At 37.7% G+C, this 22,075-nt stretch overlaps 1 protein-coding gene across 1 annotated transcript in view; it reads right to left on the bottom strand.

Moving 5' to 3' along the window:
* Positions 1-17,564, bottom strand: part of ZNF804B (zinc finger protein 804B) — a 583,084-nt gene extending 565,520 nt beyond the window's left edge. The window contains exon 1 of the mRNA XM_060415047.1: positions 17,457-17,564. Within this exon, the coding sequence (XP_060271030.1) occupies positions 17,457-17,564 (108 nt within the window). The remainder of the gene's footprint in view (positions 1-17,456) is intronic.
* Positions 17,565-22,075: the final 4,511 nt, after the last annotated feature.

Genomic DNA, 22,075 nt, shown 5'->3' with positions numbered 1-22,075 from the left:
CATCAACTGCCTTTCATTGCACACTTACTATACACCCAGCACTTTGCTAAGACTTTAGCATTCATTAGCTCATTCACATCTTGCAGTGGCCCCACAAGGTGACTATCATCACCAAAGAACAAGCTGAAGCTCCTAGTGCTGAAGCAGTCATACAGCAAGTTAGAACTGGAGTTGGCGGTCAAACTAGTTCACTCCAACTCATCTATATGTTTAACTACTTCTCTATACTAAATACAGGAAGGGAAAATGTCCGTGCTCTCACCTTAAAAGTCTAGGCGGTGGAGAGTACAGACATGGAGAAAACAGGCAAAATAGGTATACAGACAACACCACAAAACCCTACACACATCATGGTTTTTATTTTAAATTTTTAAATATATATAAAAACATGCAACCTTTGTCACCAAGCAACACTGGAAGGAACTCCTCTTTTAGTGACCACACATGTATTTCAGAGATGCATAGGCACCTCATCTAAGGAAGCCAGTGATTATTACTTTGGGTCTTTAATGTTATTGTCTTAATTGTTTCTAATACCATCTGAATTTTCCTAAAAAAGACAAAATGAGTTTCTATAATTAATTCAAAACATTCTAAAAATCCTCTATTTTCCTATGCTTTCTGGATAGAAAAATGCTATATATCCATAAAATAAGAAAATATTCATTTGGCCAGATCACCCCAGGTTACCCTAAAACAGCAAAGAGGAATATTTTGGGTGAAGCTGAAATCACAGTATCATTTTTCTGTATAGATCTATAAAGTCAATCCTCAGTTCTTCTTCCCTTAGAATGCCTATTTTTAATGGACTTACACAAATTATTAATGATGATCCAACTCCCATACTCTTATTTTGTTATTTGTAAATCATTTCTGATTCTTGTTTGTAACAACGTAAAAAGCCATGGTTCCTAACTCATTTGGTACAACCCACAAGAAGTAATTAGGAGTACCTATGTCAGGACCACAGAGTGTTTAGTTTTGTACTAAGATTAAAAACCATATTTCCAACTTAGTATCTTTATTTCCTTGTCAGATGGCCTACAGGAGCCTATATGGTTGGCCCTTACCTGCCAGTCCTCCCTTATTTTGCACCTCTTAAGCCCCTTAGATGAGGCTTTCCTCATAGCTCAGTCAGTAAAGAATCCGCCTGCAATACAGGAGACCCGGGTTCAGTTTCTGGGTTGGGAAGATCCTCTGGAGAAAGAAATGAAAACCCACTCCAGTATTCTTGCCTGGAGAATCCCATGAACAGACAAGCATGGCAGGCTACAGTCTATGGGTTCACAAGAATTGGACATGACAGCAACTAAACCACCACCAAGCCCCTTAGATACCATGTCTATTGTGTTTACCTCACTCTCATCAGCATCTTGGACAGTGTCCACACAGCATGTGGCAAGGGTCCCAAATGATTTGTGAAAACAGGATCTGAACTTTATGAGTTTTGAGGTTGTTGTTGTTGCTCAGTTGCTCAGTCTTGTCTGATTCTTTGTGACTTGATGGACTGCAACCTGCTAGGCTTCCTTGATCTTCACTAGCTCAGAGAGTTTGCTCAAATTCATGTCCATTGAGTCAGTGATGCCACTTAACCATCTCATCCTCTGCCACCCCTTTCTCCTTTTGCCTTCAATCTTTCCCTGCATCAGGGTCTTTTCCTATGAGTCAGCTCTTTGCATCAGGTGGCCAGTGCATTGGGGTTTCAGCTTCAGCATCAGTCCTTCCGATGAATATCCAGGGCTGATTTCCTTTTAGGTTGACTGGTTTGATCTCCTTGCAGTCCAAGGGCCTCTCAAGAGTCTTCTCTAGCACCACAGTTTGAAAGCATCAGTTCTTTGGTGCTCAGCCTTCTGTTTGGAACTGTACAAAAACAACTCTCACATCCATGCATAACTGCTGGAAAAACCATAGATTTGACTAAACAGACCTTTGTGATGGTACCAGGTGCCATGATCTTTTTTTTTATTATTCTATTTTTAAAATTTTATTTATTATTTATTTTTTTAAAATCTTTTTTACTGTTGAGTTTTAAGCCAGCTTTTTCACTCTCCTCTCTCACCCTCATCAAGAGACTTATTAGTTCCTCTTTAGTTTCTGCCATTTGAGTGTTATCATCCGTCATATCTGAGGCTGCTGAATATTTCTCCTGACAGCCTTGATTCCACCTTGTGATTCATCCAGCCTGGCATTTTGCGTGATGTACTCTGCGTATAAGTGAAATGAGCAGGGTGACAATATATAGCCTTCTTCTACACCTTTTCCAATTTGGAACCAGTCCATTGTACCATGTCTGGTTCTAACTGTTGCTTCTTGACCTGCATACAGGTTTCTCAGGAGACAGGAAAAGTGGTTTGGTACTCCCATTTCTTTAAGAATTTTCCACTGTTTGTTGTGATCCACACAATTAAAAGCCAATTTAGCATAATCAATGAAGCACAAGTATGTGTGTTTCTGGAATTCCCTTGTTTTCTCCTTAATCCAATGTATGCTGGCAATTTGATTTCTGGTTCCTCTGTCTTTTCTAAACTCAGCTTGTTTCTACATCTGGAAGTTTTCAGGTCACATATTGCTGAAGCATAGCTTAAAGGATTTGGAGCATAACCTTACTAGCATGTGAAATAAGCACAATCATATGGTAGTTGAACATTCACTGGCATTGCATTTCTTTGGGACTAAAATGAAAACTGACCTTTTCCAGCCCTATGGCTACAGCTCTGAAGACAGTTATAACTGCCCTAAGAATCTTTCACTGGGAACCTGGGTGACAGGTGAGTTTATCTTCTAAGCAGAATAGCAAAGAGCTCTTCCAGGACCTGTTAAGTCTTCTTATTTCTCTTGGGGCCTTCCTCTTAGTGGTCTCCACTCTCAAGGGGCACCTAAAGACCTTTCCAAGCAGAACTTTGAATTAAGACTCATCTTTACTGCTCCCTTCTTATACTTTCATTTCCTCATTTTATTCTATATTTTATTTTGGGCACCTAACACCTGAGCTATTAGGTTAAGAGAAGAATTTTTTCCAGCTCCTTCATTTACATCAAAGAGTACATCATTAGCAGGATAAAGGATATTTCTTATATATATTTGCATCTGGTGGTTCCTGAAATGCAGGAGACCTGGGTTCAATCCCTGGGTTGGGAAGATCCCTGAAGAAAGAAATGGCAATCCATTCCAGTATTCTTGCCTGGAGAATCCCATGGACAGATGAGCCTGGCAGGATATAATCCATGGGGTCACAAAGAGTTGGACATGAAGGGAACGACAGAGGATGAGATGGCTGGATGGCATCACTAACTCGACGGACATGAGTCTGAGTGAATTCCGGGAGTTGGTGATGGACAGGGAGGCCTGGTGTGCTGCGATTCATGGGGTCGCAAAGAGTCGGACACGACTGAGCGACTGAACTGAACTGAACACACACATACACACACACACACAAATGGGAATGTCTGGCATTAGCCACTAAGAACAGAAGATTCTCCATAGAATAGAAACAGCATCTTCTCTAAGGGGGTGGCCAACCATGCCTTCTCCCAAGGGAAAGGGAAGCACTCAGATCCTCACACCTCCACAAACTCCTGACTAGTGCTCTGATGCAGCCTCTCCTCTAGGAACTCTCTCTACCACATCCCTTCATCCCTCAGCCAACTATAATTTCAAGGCTGGCCTAGTAGGCTTCACCCCACAGTGACATCAGCAGGATCACAGAAACTCTGCCTTCAACTCCTGTCATTCCCTTGGTCTCATATAAGCAGTCACAGTCTAACAAACAAAAACAAAAACAATTTACTAAGATCCAAAATAAAGCAAAAAGAACAAACCGGCAAAATCTACAGATAAAAGTTTAGAACTGTCTAGGTAAAAATTACTTTGAAGCTCTGACCTAAGCGTTCAGTGCCATGGGCCAACCAACCATCATCTCTCTTCATACAATTCAGATGCCCCCCTCACCTTCTTTCTTATGCTTTATCCAAATGAATTTGGTCACTTACCAAAATGTGCAGATAGAATTACTTTCAAGTGTATTTGCTGCATGTAACATATACCTTCATTTCTGATAGTATGACTTATCTTTCAGTTTTGCTACATAGCCAATAAGGGTTGGACACATAGCAGACCCTTACAATACTTGTTAAACATGACTGGATGAATAAATGAATTAATGACATTGACTTCCCAATTGAAATGTTCTTCTGTTTTCACTTCTAGAAACCTTAGGCTTCTCCCAGACCAGGTTCCTATATCCAGATTTCTGTCCCACACAATGGCTATTTCCCACTGACTCTGAAGTCTGCTCAGGGACTCCGTTTAGGAAAAAGCTTGAGCTTCCTTGAGCTTATTTATGAAGGTGTTCTTGAAATCCCAAAGTCACCTTAATGTTTTTTTTAATAAAAACTTCAAACTTAGACTGAATGTAATAGATAATGTCTAGCGATGGAATTAACTGGCAATGTGTCAAATAGTTAATTAAGTTACTCTGGATAAGATATATGCATTTTAATTATGCTTTGGAAACAGCAGATACTTGCCCCTCATAGTCCATCTACTGCTGCTACTGCTACTGCTAAGTCACCTCAGTCGCGTCCGACTCTGTGCGACCCCATAGACGGCAGCCCACCAGGCTCCCCTGTCCCTGGGATTCTCCAGGCAAGAACACCAGAGTGGGTTGCCATTTCCTTCTCCCATAGTCTGTCTAAGTGGTATTCAAATCATAAAGTCCCAGGGCTCATGCCTAGATGTATCTTCCCTGCCCAACAACCCTGCCCAGAGGAAAAAGAGAAGGTTTTCACCACTCAAAGCTTTCCCCCATCTTTAGCCAAAGGTTCCATCTATTGGGGGCTTCCCAGGTGATTCAGCAGTAAAGAATCTGCCTGCAATGAGGAGACACAGGGGATGCGGGTTCAATCTCTGGGTGGGAAAGATCCTCTGGAGGAAAGCATGACAACCCACTCCAGTTTTCTTGCCTAGAGAATTCCCTGGACAAAGGAGTCTGGCAGGCTACAGTCCATAGGGTTGCAGAGTTGGACACAACTGAAGTGATTGAGGGTACATGCATGCATCCATCTATTTTGCCTGGCTCCAAAGATTTCCTTTGAACTAAGAATATATGAAAAAATAAAAACAATTACAACATGAAAACCACTGATCAAACATTAGTGAGTTGTTTCCAAACAGGCTGGTAAGAAATTGTGAGGTTGTAGGTTCCTCCCATATTTCATCAAACACAGTGCTCATCATAACCAGAAACTGAACCTTAGAGCTATCCTTATATTCACAACTTAATGAAGAATTTAAAACTTTATGTTCACAAATTGGTGTCACACAAGTAGATCCCAAGTTGTATTCCAGTTACTGTCTATTGGATCTACTTCTAGGATCTTCAGATTCAGTGATGCTTATATAAGTTCACATAATACTCCCTATGAATATGTTTATGCCAATTATAATTTTGTTCCAGATATGCTTTCTCAGGGATTCCCAGGAGGCTCAGTGGTAAAAGAATCCCCCTGCTAATGCAGGAGACATGGATTCGATCCCTGGGTCAGGAACAGCCCCTGAAGGAGGAAATGACCACCCATTCCAGCATTCTTGCTCGGAAAAGCCCGTGGACAGAGGAGCCTGGTGGGCTACAGTCCATTAGGTTGCAGAGTCGAACGCAACTTAGCGATTGAGCACACAGGCATGCATGCTTTCTCACCTGTTCTATTTCTGGTAGAAAACTGATTCTCTATCATTTTCAGGGGTGGAGTCTATCCTGATGATCACAGAGGATGTAACTGAGTATGATTATTAAAAAGTTTACAGCCAAGTGACTTACTATTGGTAGGAACACAGAAAGAAAATTGATTGCAGTTTATTACTTTTCCTTTATAACACAGTTTCACAAATCTTCCTTCTATAATGATAGGAAAACAAATCATCAGTGATCTTCACTAGAGGTTGCTCCAGCAATATCATGCAGAGCTCTTGAACTCACAGCATGTAGCATATGGATACTGGAAGTTGAGCATGTTATTGAAAATACATGATCAGTTCTTTAAACATATTTAAATTCATTTAATTTAGGGTTGATTAATATGAGCATTGTTTGGGTTTTATCTATAATATTCTTGGCAATAATCCTGTTTCCATAGCAACACAGGCTTGTATTTTATCCTTATGCATGTGTGTAAGATTATAACAACTTTGTAATAAAGTTTACATATCATTTGCACATAAATTTCATTTTTTTATGAGAAGTCCAAGATAGAGGTTTCTTTCCTTTAATCATTTACTAGCTCACCACTAAATACATAATTCACATATCCTGAAATAATGAGAATTCAACAGAGCCGTTCCTAACCAAAGATATCGAAATCTGTATGATAGTCAGATCTTTGAATTTCAACATGTACTATTAAAGGAAAGATAATGAAATATCACAGATGTCACCCTGGATACGATCTGTGTTGTAGCATGAATCCATTCATTCTTACCAGATCAGTATTCTCTTGTTCATTTCAAATAGTTAACAAGTTAGCTGTGTCTGTCAAAGTGAAGTAGGATAGTAAGCAGCGGAAATATTGTCTAGTTACCTATACTTACCCCAAAGAGGACTTTGTTGTCAGCTGAACTGCAAGGATATGAATTTCTTACTACAACTCTTTCTAATATCATTTTTTTAAATAAGGTGGTTTATGATCTGCAATTAGGACAATAGTCGCCTTTGGTTTGGGTGATGCTTGATAAGAGGCACACCTGGTGCTTCCAGGAAATTGTAATAGATCCACATCTGAGGTATTAAAAAGCTATACATTTACAATTTGTGACAATTTATATATTATGTCATTATTTAATACAAAATGTAAAAAGTAACTTTCTATTTAGATACTGCTATGTCTAGAATAGGAATGTTGAAGATTTTATGAAATTATAATTGTTATTTTGACTAATCCCATTACTTTTTCTTTAAAGCCAGTGTGTTTCATCACCTAGGAAATTTGCAGATATCTAAATCAAAGACTCAACAAACCAAGAAAAATGGCCCTAAAACATGCCCTTAAGTTTATCTTCTGTATAAGGATGTATACAGTATGAAAGGGAACTCTTAAAAACTATTTAAAAAATAGACATGATTTAAAAGAGCAAAACGCCATGTAAGAACTGAATCGCCAGTCTATGTCTGACGCAGGGTGCAGCATGCTGGCTGGTGCATGGGGATGACCCAGAGAGATGTTGTGGGAAGGGAGGAGGGAGGGGGGTTCATGTTTGGGAATGCATGTAAGAATTAAAGATTTTAAAATTTAAAAAAAAAAGGAAAAAAAAAGAAAAATATATATATATATAAAAAAATCAAAAAAAAAAAACTACTAGTAAGGTTTTTAGCAACTAACAAGAAATTTAGGGGTCATTTATAAATTAGCTAGAAGATTACAGGAAAATATCACTGTTGCTCATGACTTTGTAGTCAATAGAAAAGGTGTTTACATTAAAAGACAGGAAATAAAATCTCTACTTCATAACAAAAAATAAAAAAATAAAAGAGCAAAACATCTATTACATTAAACAGTGTAATAAAGTATTTTGAGTTGCACAAAATTCAATTAATAAATAAGAAAATAATGCAAGTAATATACATGAAGAAGGTTAGGTCTCACAAATTTTTCAGTCCTGTACTGAAAAATCAGCAACTGTCTCTGAATAGTTGAAAGGATATAATACTGAAGACAGAGTAGATCTGTCCTCTTGTTTCCAAGGGGCACACTGAGGAGGAATACTGAGTAAATAGGAGGCAGAGACATTGGGGGAAGGCAGAAGGAGACAGTCTCACTAGAGGATCAGTCACTTTGGTGAGCAGAGGCACCCTACCACTGGAAATGTGTGCCCATGTTAAGAGTAGTATTCATTTCCTATGGCTATTCTGACAAATAACCACAAACTTACTGGCTTTAAAGATCACACATTTATTATCTTATAGTCTATTAAGTCAGAAGTCTTACTAGGCTAAAATCAAGGTGTTAGCAGGGCTGTGATTTTTTTCTGGAGACTTTACAGGAGAATCTATCTCCTTGCCTTTCTTGCTCCAAGAAGTCATATGCATTCCTTGACTTGTGGCCTTTTCCTCTATCTTCAAAGCCAGCAGCATAACAACTCAAAGCTCTCCCTCTGACTCTGACACTTCTGCCTCCCTCTTATAAAGGTCCTTGTGATTCTACTGAGTTCACCTGCATAATCCAGGAAAATTTTCTCAACATCCTTAATTTAGTCACATCTGTACAGTCTTTTTTGCTATGTTAAGTTAAAGCCAAAGGTTTTAAGGATTATAATGTGGGCATCTGCTATCATAATGATATCTTAAAATGTATATAGTGGGAAGCTAAACCAGATTGTTAAAATTCCTTCCAATTTTTATATCCTCTAAATAAGACAAATAAGTCAAATATTTGTTAACAACTGTTAAAAAAAAAAAAAAAACCTGGCCATACAAAATGCCTGATTCTCTCCATTCCAGAGAGTATTACTATCTTTCTGTATGTCTAGTTGAAATGGCTGGATATTTTAATTAAAACTCATTATTTAGAAAAAAGTCCAAGATTCTTTTAGGATAGTGACCACATCCTGACTTACCCAAGACAAAAAGAAAAAAAAACCTATCCAATAAGGTACTAGCAAAACCTTATTGGAAACTGTGTGATTGCTAAGTTTAAGCCATTGGAGAGGGCAGGCAATTATGCAACAACCGTTTTGCAGCTGCTCCAGGATGGTGCTTTCTCAAGGGCTACAGTGGCCAGTGACAAGGAAATGATTGTCTCTTTTTCAAAAGAAAGAAAATGAGAACAAGATAGAGAGAAATGGTGTGAAAACAACTATCTTTCCTTCTTACTACACACTTCTAAATGGGAAGGGAACGGTCAATTTCCTAACGGTCAATTTCCTAATTCATTTCACAGAAGCTATTAAACATGTGCCAATGAAAAATATGGCTCAACTAATTCAGGTATGAATTTCATCCATTTATATATAGCCATTCTTCAGCCTCTTGTGGCCTGTACAAAAGATGTTCTGAAGCAGTTACATGGAATAAAGCACTTTGCAATTTGGAATAATAGGAAGTACTATATTATACTTGAGGCAATTGACCAAAGCATCTTGGTAGAATTTGAAGTGAGAAGCATCACTATGGAAAGAGTGACCACAAAATCCAGTAGAACAGTTTGCATTCTAACAGATTCTAACTAACTTGGGGAAGAACAATTCTCTAAGAAAATATTTTCTTCTTGGAGCTACCAGAAGGACCAAAGGGAATATATATAACAATTACATTTTAATTGGAATTCTTTTGTTTTCTATTGAAACCAGTTATAAACCAGAAGCTATGTACAGCTCTCAGAATATAAAGAAAATGACAAACATGACTTCAAGGATCTCACAACTCATGGAGAAATGGAGACAAATAAACACAGTGATTACAAGCAATTATGTGACTGTGGCCTGAAAGGGAAGCACCTGATTCATGAGATAAGGGACTTCGTGTAGATTCACATGAGAACACAACTCTTTCAGTTTGAAAGAATAATTTAAACATATCCCAAGAAATGGTAGCAAAAAAAAAAAAAAAACCACAGGATTTGTAGCAAACAGAATAGCATGTGTAATGACAAAAAGGTCCATAAACACATGTCATAGTAAAGAATTTTGAGTAGTTCAGTATGACTGGACCATAGGATTAGGCGGAAGAAGAGAATTAAAGCTGAAGATGTCCAAAGGGGCTAGATCATGAAGACTCTTAGATGCCACCCAAGGACTATGCACATGTTCAGATAACGTGAATGTAAGTAATATGGACACCTCTTGTCTCTTGACTTCATATTCAGATGAAGCAAATCAACAAGAAGGGTCAGATTTCAGTGGAGCCACCTCCATTCTCTCCATCATTCAATAAGGGACTCAATAGTTACTTTCTCTTTACAAAATGGTATTCATATTATTCACAAAGAGAAAAAGCCTATCACCTTTGCTTGCCAAAGAACATGTTACAGAATAAAATTATTCATAGCAAAATGGGGATCTGAAAAGTATGTCATATGTAGGGAGAAACTGACAGTATACTTCTGCTATTGAGGAGGTAACACAAGACAAATGAACTGCTCTGTAACAGTGGGAAAGTCTTCCCAAATAGCTCAGTGGTAAAGAATCTGCCTGCCAATGCAGGAGATGCAGAAGACTTGGGTTCGATCCCTGGGTTAGGAAGATCCTCTGGAGAAGGGAATGGCAACTCACTCCAATGCTCTTGCCTGGAAAATCCCATGGACAGAGGAGCCTGGTAGGCTGCAGTCCATGGGGGGAATAAGAGTCGGACACGACTGAGCGACTTCACTTTCACTTTTCACTTTCATGCACTGGAGAAGGAAATGGCAACTCCCTCCAATGTTCTTGCCTGGAGAATCCCGGGGGAGAGGGGAGCCTGGTGCACTGCCGTCTATGGGGTCTCACAGAGTCGGACACGACTGAAGCGACTTAGCAGCAGCAACAGCCAGTATTCCTGCCTAGAGAATCTCCTGGACAGAGGAGCCTGGCAGGCTACAGTCCATGGGGTCGTGAAGAGTTGGACGCAACTGAGTAACTGAGCACAGCATAGCACATAACTGTGGGGGAAAGGGCAGGGGAATAGCAATGGTATGTCGGTTCTGAAAGAAGATAAGGGGGAAGCTCTAAATTTTCAGCTAGAGATGAAAATTATTAATATGTGTGATTGATGAATAGAGAAGGAACATGCATGCTCGGGTTGGGGAGCAGACAGAATGGGGTGGTTCTTAAAATTTGCAGAGACCTCTGCCTCTGAAGTTAGAAGTATATGCCAACATTTAGTCATGCACCAAAAAAGATGTTGAAGAAACTGGTAACCATGCTAATGAAAGGAATAAGGATCAATGGCAAGAAGAATAACAGGGAGGTAAAAGACTTTAGAAAAAAAGCTAATTGGCAGTACTCTTTTCAAAATAAACTGTATTCTGCTTCTTACACCCACAGAAAAGTGAAATCAAACTTGCCAAAAGGAATTTGCCAATTGTCAAAGCAAAAAATTGGCAGCTTTAATTATACTTGCTACCAATGAATAAAATGAATACTATCCATGAATCACATTCAAAGCTGTCTAGTCTAAAATCCTGAGTAGCATCCTGATAGTTGGATAGTCTATATTTTATTATTTATTTATAGCCTGACTTGCTTTCACAACAGACTTAAGTCATCTAAAAGAAACTTTATACATTAAAACAATAAATGTAAGAGAATGAGAGTTACAGAAAATAAACGAAAAATAAAAGCTAGACCAGGAATAGGAGGCAAGTAGGAATGAGAACCTCATGCTGCCTTGAAGGTCAGCATCACTCTGGGAACCCAGAGATTGGTCTTTAGGTTTCCTAACAGTCCAAGAAGAAAGGGAATATAGATCATGATACGGCTTTCTTAATCTCTCAAGGAAAATTACATCATCCGTTTTTTGGAAGGTAATGTTTAAATTTTTGGTATCAAATTTAAATGAAAGCGGTGTTCACTTTTAATTCAGTGTATGCTATTAGGGATCCATCTCAGAAAAAGCAAGATCAGTAGTGAATACTTTTAAAAGTCCTTTCCATTTTAAATAGTATATAATACTCCTTTGCATTCTCGGGTTCAATAAGCTAATAATGTCTTAGTTACAAATGAGAATGCTGTCTACTTATGATGTAATTCACCTTTCCACAGTTTCTTTTTATATCCAATAAGCATTTCCAATGCAAGAAAGACTCTGGAACTTGGCGACTGATATATTCCTATTATCATCATAACTCTGCATTTTATGAGAGCATATCAAATATTTAATATCTCTCTCTAGACCTTATTCACTAAGTAAGCCTGATCTATCTACAAGACTGCTGCTTGTCATTTTATAAGAATTACCTGGAAAACTCTGTTAAAACCAAAAGATATTTTCAAGCAAAGTAGCATTTTTATCTCAATTTTGATTCAAATTATTTTCTACACAATATGTATGTGTATCCTAAAGAATTATTGTAGCATTGTGTAGTTAAACCAAATTCATACTGAAACACACTTCATAAAAGTTATTCAAAATACATATTACTCTTCTCAATCTTTGCTCTCAGTACAGCTTTAATCTTATTGACATCTCAAGCCCTATTAATATTTAACACCTGAAAACTATATCTCTAAGTGAAATCTTACACAACAAAGATTTCATAGTTACGATTAAGTCTTTTTTTTAACAAAAGTACAAATGATTAAGTTCTATGTTAAATAACATCCCCATTTAGCCACCTAATGAAAATATGTTTTATTCTGTTTCCAAAATATGGGAAATAAACCTAAAATATAGTTTATATTAACTGTTCATCTAAAAGAAACAAATCAAGAAACTGATCCATTAAATTATAATTGTGAAATAAATGCAATATGAGCTAATAAAGCCACAAGTTATAGCACTCAAATACTCATTGGCTTCTTATCATAGAAACTTTCTGAAGTTACAGAGACATAAATTAAGTCCTAGAAAGTTGAGAGTTATTCTGGAAAGCACAAATGCCAACTACAAGTTTCTCTAATCATTTAGTTGGGGGAGAGAAGAAATGGGTTGAAAAGGCTATGAGAGAAAAGGAGATTGCTTAGGACAATATTTGACATAGCAAAGAAAACATGCTCTGTAAGAAATGTAACTGTGTCTTCCTTAAAAAAAAATCTGAAAGTTTCAATATGAAAGGTACTATATGTATTCATGAATTCAAGAAGAAGAGGCAGGTGACTTCTCAATTGGAGAACATATCTTCATAATTATTCTTGGCACATGAAAAGTGCAACAATTTGAGAACATTTTTGGATATGTTTAACCATGTACTTGTTAAACATAATGGAAATACATACAATTATTATAGTCATTAAAAAAAGCAAGGTCGTAATTGCACTCATTTCCTCATAAGGGCTTCTCTGAATAAATGCATTCTCAAGGTAATTAATCTGTACTAGAACTTCATTCATTTACACATATGCATTGATAATTTTTTAAAGAGAACTTTATAGAAATTTTTAGTCCATTTAAAATGCTCATTTGTTTATATATCACCTCTTTCAATTAGGTAATGCAGTCAGTCATATAACTTAGAATAAGATCACTAGACAAAACAAGATAAGAATTAAACAATATCATCGTCCAAGGATCCTGATATGTTGCTGAGATGAAAATCCCAAGAATTTTCTTCACATCAAATGTTTCAGGGGAAGACAACAGATAATCCTGGGTGTCTTACAGTTCCCAGGAATAAGTACTTTTGAAGAAGTATCATTTTATCTAAGCTTGCAAAGAATGATAATAAACTGATCATGTACCACAGATAAAACTATGATTATTGTTAACATTTAATCACTAGATAAACTGAATGACAGTCATACTATTGTTCACACACAGATTAAATAAACTATAATAAACTATCACAACTCTTAAATTTGATATCATATTTTACATTACTTAAGATAGCTAAGAATATATTCAAATATTTTTGACACTGCATAGAGGATATTACTTATTTGAATTCAAACATAGCGGTAGAAGAACTTTCAAGTTCCGGAGTTGTAAGAAAGTTTACCTTTTAACAGTTCTGACAGTAGAGGTTATAATATATAGGTAGCTTCCTGTACTTGAGCACTGGTAACGAGTATGTATCTGTATGCACATGTGCTAAGTTGCTTCATTCATGTCCGACTCTGTGTGACCCGATGGACTGTAGCCCTCCAGGCTCCTCTGTCCATGGGGATGGGGATTCTCCAGGCAAGAATACTGGAGTGGGTTGCCACGCCCTCCTCCAAGGGATCGTACTGACACAGGTGTAAAACTGTGTCTCTTGTCTTCTACATTGGCAGACAGGTTCTTTAGAGCTAGTGCCAACTGTGAAGCCCATATATCAGTATATTTATGCATAAATATATGCAGGCATGCACGGACACATGTGTGTGTGTGCATCTGTGATTTTTAAAGTCATCATTCAATCTTATTATATATTTGGAATATGGTGGGAGATAAATATACTAAAATGTGGGAGTTATAATATTTTCTAAAATTGGAGGCTTTTACCAATAGGCACTATGTGATGCTCTGTCATTTTTTTTCTCTAATCTCCTGTATTTAAAGTAACATAAACTATCTCAAATCAATTATTCACATCTTAATTAGGATAAAAAGCAATAAGCTATTTCTTCATGCCGAGTCACCAAAAAGAAGAGAGATGCAACAGATAAGACATTTTAATGTTTTCACTTTGATGATAGGAACTGAATTTCATTCTAGGATTTTTAGTTTACTGATCTGTGAAAACTGTTTAGGGGTAAAATGCTTTATTTATTTCTCAAGTATCGCATTAAGTATTTATTACAAGAGTTCCATGTAATGATTCAATGTTTTCTAAATGAAATCCTTTCAAATAAAAATGTATATAAATATAAGCATCCCCTTTTTACTGTCAGTTTAATACATCATGTGTTCAGATTCTACAGACATGTCATTTTAACATGACAAATTATACAACTACTTTAAATACATAACTGAATAATTATATCTATAAGACATTGAAATGTTAAATTCATACTACCCAGGTATATTTATATCAGAACTATCAAAGAAAGAAACTCATTACATCAAAAAGGAATTGTGGGTATTCTCCACTCTAAACAAAGTTATAAAATAATCTTATTCAATGATTCTGTTATGTGCTACTTTCAAACAGCTCTACTAAAACAGAAAAACATGGATTACAATTAGAAAGACAGTCAGATTAAGAAATAAGAACCAATATTTAAATTACTGTAGAACTAAGTGAAAATGAGTTAAATACCCCAATCCATAGTCCCAGATGAGCTGAGTTTCAGTGAGTAGAAATAACTAAATTATTGACACAGAGGTCAATTTGAGACCATTCTGGGCATTAAATTTGAAAAACATACCTTCAGAGTAGCTATGTTTTCATGAAAAATAAATAATTATATACCATAGATCTGTGAGTCTGCTGATGATAAATACTTATAAATACTCAATACTTACGCTGATGAAAAAAATCAATATACTTCTGCTAACCTGAAAGTAACTGGAAAAAAAAAGAAATGATATATAACCAGTTTTCACCTTTATGCTTCACAACTCATTCATGAAGAAGGCATATATAAACTCATCTGGACCAGGAAACTGTTACTTAAGTTCTCAAGGGTCTAGGGTCCAGAAGATAGTGACCTATTTTAATTTAAGCATAAAGACTAAATGTTATGCAAGGTGAAGGAAAATCTGATTTGTCTCAACAACCTGCCAGTGACAGAGAATGAATAAATATCACTTTTCACGTACTGCTCATCTCATGTGAGAAACTTTTCAAACCTTGAAATAATCATTCAAATTCCATAGTAAAATGCAAAAGAAGACAAAATATATCAGGTTTAGGAAATACACAGTTTAATTCAGATATTTTTAAATGATGCAAATGTAATTTAAGTATAGTCAAACATGTAAACTGTAAACATTGGAGAGAACAGTCCAGTGAGTCAAAATGTGACACCTAGGTAAAAGTAAACAAATCAGTATTTTAGTGAAAACCAGCCCAGTAATAAATAATAATAGCGTCCTGTAGACGTGAGCTCTGGTCAGCCAGGAGGGCCATGTGGATTATGGGCTATTTTCTTACATCCACATTCATATGCCGACATTCATATGTTCAGGCTCCTAGGAAATGAATGAGCATAGTGGGATGGGGAGTTCGGGGAGAGGAAGGACTCTTTTTGGCCATATAACAGAAATTTTCTTTGCAAACCTTTCACATTTTGGAAGATTAACACTTCCATATTCTAACCAAATTAAATAGAACTAAACAATGTAAGAACTATGAAGTAATTCTCCCTTTATTCATTGAGTGATTAAGGGACATACACCTAAAGCACTATGGATTTCTACAATCAGAGAGTTTGGGAAGACAGCCACAGAGCTTATCAAAAGCTGGAAAAAAATAATACCTGTGAGGAAGATGGAACATTCTAGGTTTTCTCGATGAAATGAGCTTAAAGAAAAGTTTGAAGGATTTAAGTCTGCTCTAAGGAAGATTTTGACACCATGGGTTGTTAAATAATAAGATGGTTTGCTGAGACTGCAGAAACTCTAGTCCTGAGAATCCTTCAAAACAGGAAGGATTCAGACCAACTGCTCAGAAACACTGAATATGGGCTTTATTTAACTAAAACTCTCCAAGACCCTTCTAACTCTATGACTTAATTGTAAATGCCAATATGAACAGTATATTCCATCTTACACTTTTGACTCAGTGCTAAACAGTTGCAGGGGAATTGCAATGACCTACTTTTTACAGTGCATGAAAGCATGTGAGGAAATAGTTTGTCACAATCAGGAGTCCTAGTGATATCTCTGGTACCTGCACTTTCTGATTTCAGATTTCTCATGCAAATCACACATAGTCTTTAATCACAGGTTTTTATAATATATTGCAGTTTTTGAATAATTCATGCTAATGAGGAATTAAAGACCAACGGAAAGCACCAAAAAATAAAATTGAGACAAATTCAGTTTTCCCTCTTTATACTATACATTAAGGTACTGGTTTTTCACATTAAACTGGAAAAAAATGTTCTTCAAGTTTAGACCCTTAATCTCTTACTAATAATTCAAAACTTTAAAAAGTAAATCATGACTTTTTTGGAAAATCATTTGAATCCTTAAAAAATTCATCTATAGTATGTACTAAGAATGAACTAAAATATATACTGAAGCCATAGATTCTGATTAAAAACAAAAAATACTAAAACAAATAGTAAACTAAATTGAATAGTTTACTAAGTTAAGTAGCAGTCACTCAAATTTGCATATCAATCCATCTATACATGGTACAAAAAAAAAACTAATTTATATTTTCACAAAGAACTTTTTGGCTTTTCTTAAACTACCTGCCATAATGAAACATTATATTTCACCGTATGAGCATCCAACACTTTTCCTTTGGCTAGAACTCTGATGCAAAAATCTTTAAAGAGTTTATTGTCTTATAAAGTACGTGCACCATGATTAAACTAATCCCAACTGATGACTTCACAAAGCATGGCTATAAAGTGCCACTCAAACTTTCTATACTGCCCAAATCAGCAGATTCATAACTTGACACAGACTCAAAAGCTACTTTCACAAGCCCGCACTTTACTGAATTCGGTAAATAGTTGCATCCTAAACACTATAGATACTAATGACTGTGTTGAAAATACACATGTAAACCCACACGCCTCATGTGCAAGCCTCTCAACAAATTGCATAAACAGACACAATACACTTATGAGCAAGGCAGATACCCATCTCCCCCTCATTGTGCCAGGACAGCATTTCTTTCTATTTGTATTAATTCTGATGGTGGTACGTGTGTGTCTGCCCGCGCGTGTGTGCAGGTTACCGGAGAGGGAGGTCCATTCTTGCAGAGGGGCCCTCTGAAGACTCCTTTAATGCCCCGGTAGTGCCCATTGCTGAGATGTCTCGAACTGATGACCAGGTAACAAGCCATGTGGGTTCCGGGCGGGAGGTGTAGAGTCTCAACTCCTCACCAGGCGACCAGCCTCGGAAATGCGGGCTGGTTTCTCAGCAGCAACAGTGATTGCCACCTCCCGAGATGAAGCGGCCAGCAGTAAGCAGCGGACGCTGCGGCCGCGCGTCCCGGCTCCTCGCCCCGCGCGGGGCTCCTGCTGTTAGCAGCAGCTGCTCTGACGGCGGCGGTGGCGGCAGCGGCAGCCACAGAGCACTTAGGGGACCCGGCGAGCCAGTCCACATGCTGCTCTGGCCAGGTGGCTGCTCAACCGCCGATCGACGATGTATATTTTTTAAGGACAACTTCCTGGATCCGCTAGGTGACCAGCAACTCCTCCTCCTTTTCCCTCCCGCCCCCACCTTCGCACTCAGTGCGCGCTCAGGGGATGCTCAGGCGCGGGTCCCCACGGGCTGGCCCGGGCGTCCGCGGCCGGGCTGTGTCTGCGGTGCCGCGCATCAGCAGCAGCGGCAGCCTTCGCGGAGAGTGGCGGGGAGTCCTCGGAGCGCCAGATCGCTGCCCCCGCTGCAGTGGCGAGAAGGGGGCGGGGAGGGACGGACGGGCCGGGTTGAGAACTGGGAGTTGGGGACGCGGAGACTTGTGAGTGGGGGCTGTCGACGCGACGGCTAGGAGCCGCCTGGGAGGCGAGGGGCTCGCCAGTGGTTCGGCGTGGCGGTGACAGCTGCGGCGGTGGCAGGAGGCTCTCCCGGGGGCGGGAGGCGCCGCTCCATCATCCCGCCATCAGCAGCCCTGAACCCCTGTCCTCTCAGCCCTGTGTCTCTGGGCCAACTTTGTGTTATATTGGGGGCGGGGTCCTGCCGGGCGGGGGGTGGTTGTGCACGGTGGAGGAGTTGAGCGGCAGGAGAGCATTTCTTTACTCTTTCCCTGCCTGCTCGCCTTCAGCATTTCTTCCGCGCTCCGGCTGACAGCTGCGCTGGCCAAAGCAACAGCTCCCCACTCGGCTGTAGGGATGTGCTGTGCAGCCCCCAATAGGGCAAACAGATAAGAGGCGCTATAGTAGGTAATGGATGGAAGAGGAAGTAAGTTTGAGATAGAAAACTTGTATAAGGAATAGAAACGAAACACACATACATGTGTCTCCATTTATTTGTCTTCAGAGTTATAAACATGCACCTACAAGTCTTTCTTGTTTCCTTAAAGAGGCAGATATTTTTGCTCTTTATAGAACGTTTGTTTCTTCACAAGCTTGAACAATCACCCTTAAGTTGTTGTTGTTGTTATTGTTGTTGTTGTTGTTGTTTAATGGATGTTGTATCGTTTAAGGCAAATAAAGTCTCCAGAGAGGAAGCCGCACTGAGAATTAAAGACTTTTGCCGAAATGAGCTCTGGAAGAAGGAGGCTCTTGCAGAGCCAGGTATCACTACGCCCTCTCCCCCACCCGCTAGCTGATCTTCCTAGATGATCTCTCTCATCCTCTTCAGATCTGTGTTGGGCGAAAAGGAAAGGTCATCCCTTTCCCCTCTTTTGCCTTAGCACTGGAATTAATCGCAAGATTAAGGCTAATGTACCCAGGCCTCTCCCCAGTTTTTCCTCTTCTAACATAATCCCCATCTGCATCCTGGATAACATTGAAGACCTCTAACAAATGACAAAAACCGGTAAAAAAGAAAAAAAGAAAGCAGGAAATTAAAATTCTATTCTGGTAACTCATAAAACTCTTAAAAATAATCCCATGAATATAACCTCTGTAACTGTCCAATAAAGGCTTGATTTTTGTTTACATTATTGCAATATCCTTAATGTTTTATTAAGAAACACACAAATGTATTTCTCGTTTTAAAGGTTTCAAATAAATTCTTTCAAGCGTTTTAAAAGTGTTTACTATACTAGAAAGTGACTTAGTATATAAAGTGCAAATACCAATTTCTTTCAAACTTCAAGTTGAAAATTACTGATAATGAGGTATTGTGAAGTAAATCTTGCAGGGATTAATTATTTTGTAACTATCTTCTTGGGAAGAACTTTTGAAATTTTTTTAAAAATTGCAGAAACAACAGATACAATATAAACACTTTTCCATTTCTACTAAGATGTGTTTACTTAATAATGATGTATTTATTTGATGTAGAGTTGCAAAATGTTTCCATAAAGCTGAAAGTGAGTAATGTTGCTCATACATATACTTTCAGATATATTCTATTCAAAGAAAATGTGTTCATAAAGAGTGAAATTTCAAAATCAGGTGAAATCTTTGCCAGAAAAAAAGTGGGGATTTTAAAAAGAGATCGTGTGTCTCAGTCTATAATTACAGTCTCACTCTTCGTAAATGTAAGTAGCAAACAGCATTCAGGACCTAAGTGTAAACATTCTTGAATGGAATAGAAAAATGAATGATGTCACATGCTGTGAATAACAGTTCAAGGATGCTTTGTCTTCTTCATGAAGTAAATATGATTCCTAATAATGCTTGATTATTTTGAAGAATTAGGTATGCTTTTTTAAAATGAAAAGATTGACTTAAGTAATGAAAAAGTATATAATCCAAATATACCATCCTATTATTTTTTTTATTCAAAATATCCATTAGCTATCCTGACAATCTTGCTCATATAATTATTATGTGCATTTGAGTTTTCCCATAGGAAACAAAGTAATCTAATCCCTTTTTATAGTAATGTTTCAAAGACCGGAGTCATTTTTTCTAAATTCTTTAAAAAATTCTAATTTCTTAAAAATTATTTACTTTTTGAGGTCCTTCTTTGTTAGAAATGAATGATACCAATTCTGATAATTTGCCATGTTTTTTCAGTCAATTAGGGTGGACTTCCCTGGTATCTCAGTGGTAAAGCATCCATCTGCAATGCAGGTCTAAAGGTTCAATCCCCAGGTCAGGAAGATCCCCTGGAGGAGGAAATGGCAACACACTCCAGTATATTTGCCTAGGAAATCTCACGGACAGAGAAACCTGGAGGGCTGCAGGCCATAGACTCATAGACTTGTAGACTCAGCCACCACCATGGTTGTTCTTGGCTTTCTAATTTCTTTTTTGCCACCCATCTTAAAATATTTAGGCAGAAAAAAAAACCTGACACAATTGTTATTCTGTCAATTTTAATAATAGTCTTTAAAACAAACAAAAAAAAACAGTTCAGTTCCCTTTTCCTTGACAGATTGTGACTGATTATCTATTAGTGTGATGTCATCATATGCAACAATTCTCTATCACTCCTGGCCTCTATTTAAAATGTGTTTTGCCCATTCTAAACAACAGAAATGTGTGTTTTTATTTGCAGAGTTGCTATAAATACAAAGTTGACCAGTTGTGTTGACTTATCAAAGGAGATTCCTTCCAACTTCAGTAATTAAAATTTTTCAGAAAAGGTGAAAGAAAAGGAAAACACTTTAAGGCTATATTAAATGAATTTCAGATACAAGTCAAATCCTCTCACAACAAGTGTGAAAAGCAAACATCATGCACAGTTTTACAAGGCCCTTTTATTAAAAAGCAATATCTGATCTGATGACTTCTCATTCTAAGGAAGGGGATATGAACGGCAAAATAGATTTCAGCCTATAACCAAATGATATTTCACATGACTCCAGGTTCATGGCTGTGTCATAGATGATTGATATCACAAGAAACCCACTCTTTATCAACACATTCCAAATTGATCCCCTTATCTCCATATCCACAGCCCCCACCTTAGCCCAAACCACCATTACTTTTTGCTTGAATCATTGCGTTATCTTCTTAGCTAATCTCCTGCTTTCAATGTTGCCTCCATATAAAATTTATTCTTTGTATCTCACAGCCAGAGTGATATTTTTAAAACATAGAGAATATCTTAATCCATCCCTATTAAATCGTCTGATTGTTTCATATCTTCAGGTTTATAGAAAAACTGAGCAGAAAGTATCAGTTCAGTTCCGTGCAGTCACTCAGTCGTGTCTGACTCTTTGTTACCCCATAAATAACAGCACGTCAGGCCTCGCTGTCCATCACCAACTCCCGGAGTTCACTCAGACTCGCGTCCATCGACTCGGTAATGCCATCCAGCCATCTCATCCTCTGAGGGCCCATATTTTTTCTCCCCCTTCCCCACACAGTTTTCCCTTTATCAATGTCTTGCTTTTGTGTGGTACATTTGTTACAATTGATGACTCAGTATTAGTACATATTATTAACTAAAGGCCATAGTTTACATTAGGGTTCTTTCTTGGTGTTGTATATTCTACGAGTTTTGAGAAAATATATAATGACATGTATCTATCATTATAGTTGCACACAGAATAGTTTTAGTGCTCTAAAAATCATCTATGTTCCACCCATTCATCTCTCCTCCAATTCCTCTGAATCCCTATCAAACAATAATCTTTTTACTGTGTCCTTTTTTATGTCATTTCAAGAATGTCATATATTTGGAATTATATAGCATAATATTTTTTCAGATTGGCTTCTGTCATTTAGCAATATGCATTTTAAACTTCCATCATGAGTCTCAGTAGCTTGATACCACATTCATTTTTATTGC

The sequence above is a fragment of the Ovis aries genome, chromosome 4 (assembly GCF_016772045.2).
Source record: "Ovis aries strain OAR_USU_Benz2616 breed Rambouillet chromosome 4, ARS-UI_Ramb_v3.0, whole genome shotgun sequence".
NCBI lineage: Eukaryota > Metazoa > Chordata > Mammalia > Artiodactyla > Bovidae > Ovis > Ovis aries.
This window is presented reverse-complemented; position numbering and strand designations above follow the sequence as displayed.